Source organism: Xiphophorus hellerii, chromosome 20 (genome assembly GCF_003331165.1).
Source record: "Xiphophorus hellerii strain 12219 chromosome 20, Xiphophorus_hellerii-4.1, whole genome shotgun sequence".
NCBI lineage: Eukaryota > Metazoa > Chordata > Actinopteri > Cyprinodontiformes > Poeciliidae > Xiphophorus > Xiphophorus hellerii.
The window spans coordinates 23186550-23192549 of NC_045691.1; the positions used below are offsets into that span (position 1 = coordinate 23186550).

The 6000-nt window shown below is 37.1% G+C and overlaps 1 protein-coding gene across 2 annotated transcripts in view; it reads right to left on the reverse strand.

Annotated features, from left to right (window-relative positions):
* Positions 1 to 5208, reverse strand: part of quob (quattro b) — a 35876-nt gene extending 30668 nt beyond the window's left edge. Inside the window, exon 1 of one of the 2 annotated variants that reach the window (XM_032549758.1) lies at positions 4876 to 5208. In XM_032549758.1, the coding sequence (XP_032405649.1) occupies positions 4876 to 4878 (3 nt within the window). In that variant the 5' untranslated portion in view covers positions 4879 to 5208. The remainder of the gene's footprint in view (positions 1 to 4875) is intronic. The other variant, XM_032549757.1, reaches the window with a different exon arrangement.
* Between the last annotated feature and the right edge of the window lie 792 nt (positions 5209 to 6000).

A 6000-nucleotide genomic window follows, 5' to 3' on the forward strand; every position in this document is an offset into this window, starting at 1 on the left:
AACACACCTCAAGATAAAAGAAAATTTGTTTGGCAAACACTAAAGTTAAACTTTAGATATTTCTCTGTGAATGTATCACGAAAAGATTTGGTAGCCTGTGTGAATTTTAAAGAGAAGGAAATGGCAAATAGCTCCAAAATATTTTTCTGTGTTTGATTACTACATGCTGCACACTGACAGCTAGAGTGTGAACATTTTCCCATGAATACGTTTCTCTGCACTGGTTTTGAAAATATGTGGCAAAGTGTTGAGCTCGACCCACTTTTCTCATACAGATAAACAAATGAGATACAAGTTATGGCTCCAGAGTTCTGACTTGCTGACTAAAAGAAAATTAGTTTTGTTCACAAGCCAGCAGCTAAAAGCTGTGACCATCCACAGATCATCTTTTGTTTGATACATTGTCCTCCTTTGCCATTTGAGTTCCTGAGGAGACAAATGATCCCACAATTGCACTAAAATTGTTCAGAAATGTTGCATCAACAACTAAAGACAATGATCTCCAATAAATAAATAAATAACTAGCTGAAGTCTATTAAAGTTGCTCTCTGAGCAACCGTAAATTGAAGAAACATGCTAATATCTGATCAAATTTAAACCACAATCAACTTGTGTCTGATTAGATATTTGATGCAAAGGTTACGGAAAGGTGAAAAAAAGCTAACACTATTATATTTCTACGTTGTCCTATTATGGCTTCCTTCAAGCTGTTAAAGTTTGAAACAATATGATTCACGTAAAACAAATATTTCAACAGGCTGCGAATCAACATGGTGAATAAATTTCACTATAACTGAGATGTCAAAGCAAATGTAACAGACATGTTACAAAAAAGGACCTCTTTGAACCACAGTAAAACTGCCGACAATAGATTTAGATTGCAGAAACCCATTCATGTATTGATATATTGACAATGGTATATTACTTGATTGGAATTCAAGCGATTATTGCATGACACACATAAGCCTTTGCTCTCCGGGTTTATCAGACGTGGGGGAAATGATACGGCGTAACAAGCAAAGACAAGTCTTCAGACTTGATTATCAAATCAAGTCTGAATAGCTTGATTTGACAACCTTAACATGTAAGTGTGTATGTACATATCCGGTGTTGAACCACCAATCGTGTTCACGCAACCACTTATCAATTATCGTGAAATAAAGATAAAATCTGAAAACAAAACACTGTAACACACTGAATGTTATTTGTTATTGTTTCTAAAAATTCAATAAATGACAAAAACTGGACTGCCTTGTTCGCTTGTCATCAACTGGGAAAAAAATATTTTATACAGTTTGTTATACACCAGGGTTCCTACAGCTGCAATTATGTAAAATTAATTAATTATCCAATAGACAAGAGAAATAACTTGTATCTTGACTTAACTGACAGAAACCAAACTGCTTATAGATTTATTACCAGGGACAAACAGATTATATGTATCACAACAGCTTCAATGTTCTGATCCTTAATTTTAAGCCATATTTTATTTTTAAAAATGGCTAAGAAATAAGACTTATGACTATTTTTTGACAGATTCAAGCTGAGTATGGTTTATTTGCTGACGGTAAACTTAGCAAGGTGCCGCTAGCATTACTAAAAAACTAAACTAACACTAATATTAGTAAAACCTTTTGTCATAGTAAAACCTTTTGTCGTGGAATAGGACAAATTACAATAACTATTCAGATAGAAAATAAAAAAATCTCAGAATTTTCTTAACACTAATGCACCATATCTAAGAACTACCAGGCTGTGATTGCAACAACACTCTTCGGTGTGGAGGTTGTTACTGATGTTAGCTAAAGTCTGAATCAGTGAGGTGTGAAGATCACAGAAATTTAAGAAGTTATTTAATGTCTACCTGTTTGAGATTTCTTTAGACTGAGAGAGAAAGAAAGAGCAAAATTTCCTGTAAATACTGGGAAGGATCATGAAGTTTTTAAAAATCTTTTCAAGTTTTAAGCTCATTATGTTGTGGAATATGTTAGATTAAATATTGGCAACCTTTTGGAAATGTCAGAGGTAAGAATCTACATTCTCTAGAGAGTAAATACAGTGACTATTAGTAATAATAGCAACACTAGCTGTACTGATCACTAATGTAATATAGAATTTAAAATGTCAACTCTGTCATCAAATCTCGTTTTTTACTCTCTCACACACGTGGCTTCTTCTTCCTCATAATATAAATAATTGTATGAATAATTTCTAACCACTCGGAGCAGTATAGATTGTTTATTAAAAAGAAATCTGAAACAACTAAACTCAGCAAGAGGAAAACCACAGACCACAAATAAGCCACAAAATTCTGATATGGGCATCTTAATTACAAGATTAGATCATAATAATAATTTCCATATCTTTTTATTTTTTTAGTATGGCTTTGCAAAGTGAATGCAGAGCAAGCAAAGCCAGGGAAGGTGTTTTCAGAATTAAGGAAGTGATATGATGTGAAAAGATGTGAAGTGATTTGTTTTAGCCAAAGCCGGGATTCACTAATAACTATGAGAGGATTACAGCTGTGACTGTATGAAGTCGGGTTAGGATATAGACCATAAGTCAAACTGCATCCTGTTTTTTTCTCTGACATCAATTGATGACATAACACAAATAAATAATGAATAATCATGTCTGACTGACCTGAAAACCTTACTGCTCATATATAGCAGGTGTGCACTGCACTTGACCTATATCTTTAGCAAAGAAATGAAACAAAACTTGCTTCTCTTGAGATTTGCTCAAGAAAGTCATTGACCTTACTAATACTCCTGAATGAATGGCTGCTGCTAATGGATGTCAAACTGTAACCAAGTGCAGGTACAGTGCACACCAGTGAGAAGGGATCTGGGTTTTGTTCCCTTGTAAAGTGTTTACCCAACATATAAATCATTCACGGTGCAGTAATCAGATGCTTTAGACTCTTTAGGTTTAAATGACTGTAAGTCAGGGTGGCCATGAAGGAAAACATCACTCATGTTTTAAGTAAAACAAACAACCACGTCCCTGAATGCTGGTTAAACAAGTATGCAGCTATGGATATAGAGGCAGATAAACTACAGTCTAGACTTTTGACTCAATCTTTTGATAAGGAGTCTGACTGAGATTCATCAACTCAGATGTTTCTTTCAGTAAAGGAAGTTAAAGAAGTTATAGTTACAAGACCTTGAAAATATACTTATATATCTTACACTTTGGTAAATTAAAACATTTGGTAAGAATTGTGTTGTAAATCAGCTTGAAGCAGCGCATGACTGCAAATTTGAAGGAAAATGACGCATGGTTTGCAGGAATCCTTAAAAGTAAAATATCTGAAAAGAACAGGATCTGTTTGTTGTCAGCCCTCTTGGTTCAATGTGAAACTACTTCAGACTTTAGTTACAGCCAAAATAATTTTTGTGTATGTCTCGTGAGTGATTTGTACAGTTAGATAAAGAAAATGTTGCCCAATTTTCTAGCAAAATATCTTAAGCGCAGTCAGATCGTATGGGGATGGTCCATGAACAACAATTAATAAGTGATTTTATAGATGTTGAACTTCTGTCCCACTCTTCTCTGTTTGTCTTTTGGAGCCTTTGACAGATTTTCCAGCAGAATTTCTTTGCATTTAGCTCCATCAATTTTCCAATCAGTTCTGACCAGTTTCCCTGTCCCTGTTGAAAAAAACAAACAAACAAAAAAACGCATCCCCATAGCATAACACTGCCACCACTGTGTTTCACTGTGGATGTTAAGTGTGACGTGTGCTATTTTTTTTCTCCACATTGTTTTGCACCTTGGCCAGAAAGTGAACGTTTTGTCAAATTGGATTGGAACATCTTCTTCCACATTTTTTGCTGTTTTTGTGACAGTTGTGTAAAACTAAAAACAAAACTTGTTGTCACTTTCTGTCAATACTGGACTTTTTGAAGCTCTTTTAAAAAGTTCATGTTGGTAGAGTTCTTTACTAATAGTTAAAAGAAGCTTGGGATCACTGCAACTCTTCTAGAGGTCCTACCAGTCGCCTTACCCCTGCTATAATTGAGTCACATTACACACGCACACGCACACGCACACAGACTCTGAAGGCAGCCAGTTGCGTTTGATTTTTTTAAGGGTATCAAATCCCAAAAGTTTTTGTATGTAGCTGACAAAATAGGAAAAAAATTAACAGGTATGAATACTTTTGTAAGACACTGTTTTATATATTCCAAGAGGTTCCATTTACCACAGGTTAATAAAAACGCTCCCATCATGTGGCTAACCTGTTATTGTTAAATTAGCAGTGCTACAACTGGGATTAAACCACTCATAAAAAAACTAGAGAGGTGTGGATACTTTTTAAAGAGCCACAACTGAACACATAACAAGGAGTCAAATCAGTTACTAACATCCTGAGATTTCTGCATCAATTAAACCCAAAAGGATTAAAATGTTTAACACAAAAGACAATGAGCTTCATTCTCTCTTTCCCAGTAGGCAAACACTTGAAAAGCTTCAGATGTTGTGAGCTGTCTCACCAAGAGAGTTCAGAAAACAAAAAAACCCTTCACTGAAGATGGTTACAATAACACGGTGCAGACTAAGTTTTACTACCTAGAGAACAAGTGAGGTGAAGTTGTACAATACAGTCGATGATCCTGGGAGCTCGTAAAAATGCAAAAGAAAGTATAGTTATTCATAATGATTTATTTATTTTGTTGGCGGTGAGGATCTGCGGGTAAACAACTCATGGTTGCTAAACTTCACCCACAAATGCCCTGCAAAGCCGCAGAGTTGTCCAACAAAAAGACAAGGTCTGAGTTAATGGGTCAATGGAGCACTTGCTCAATTTAACTTCAAAATAACAATGAGCAGGAAGGACAAACAGGAGGTAAAGTTTCCATGATACTTTACCATGATTGCTGGAGTTTCCCCTCTATCAGGCAGAAAGTTTCTTCATTTTTGGATTTCGATAATCCTCTTTACCTAGCTCCACTTGGCTCTGTGCTTGGAGACCTGCCATGTTTAGCATATCCCCACCAGAGACTGCCTGAAGAACATCCACATGACAGTGAGTCGACTTGATTGAAAAAGAAGAAAAGTCAGCCCCATTGTTCACGCACTTTAACTTTGTGGCATAGAGAGACGTGCATTGCTGAGCTGCCTGTTGATCCTCCAGCTCCTCTTTCACTTCTATTTCACTTCCCCAGCTCCTCTGAGTGTCGGGGGGTGAGAGGAGGAAAGAAGGGAAGGAGAGCAGGGAGGGGGAGGAGAAAAGCGCTCCCTTTTCAGAGGAAAATCCCCCTCCAGGCTTTTCAGAGATTTTCTTTGCTCTCTCTTTCTTTCCCTCTCTCTAACGCGCATGCTTTATCACACACCCACAGACGCAATAAGTCACAATCCCAAACACAAAGCATTCAGAGAAACACTCACTGGCTGTTACTGTATTCCAAGTAGGAATCGAAACATTTCCACATCCATTCTGCCATGCCTCCCCAAACCTCCCCATGCATGAACACACTTTGAAGGAAGCAAACCTTTTTGGCCCAGATTTGCAGAAATCCAGCCCCTCATTTTTGGCCCCTTTTCTTTGTGTTTTACTCCCTGACAGCTTTTAGAAGGTTAAGTCAGTCTTTCTTCTCTCCCTTTTACTTCATAGACTTCCACTGTCTGCTTAAGGCTTTCTCATTTCCTCTCTTCAGCAATTGTCTGCCGGCAGACTGACGCGGTCCAAGCCAAGCAGGACTGCCGTCATACTGCTACATAAGATCAGAGGAAAGTACTGTATATACACCGCTATGGGCTGAAAATTATATTAGGTTTGAATGAAACCCAGGCAGGAGCTGCTGCCATTGCAGGCAGAAGAATTCACTATTGTGGCTTTCCATGTGTAAAAAGATTGACAGGCCAACATTTATTTTTTTGGGCTGAAGCCCAGAGAATGCATGTGATTCTGGTGGTTAGCTAACAGCTGGCCTCCACCTCTCTGTGTTTATCCATTTGAATTCCAGAAATTACATGGAAATCCATGAATATTTC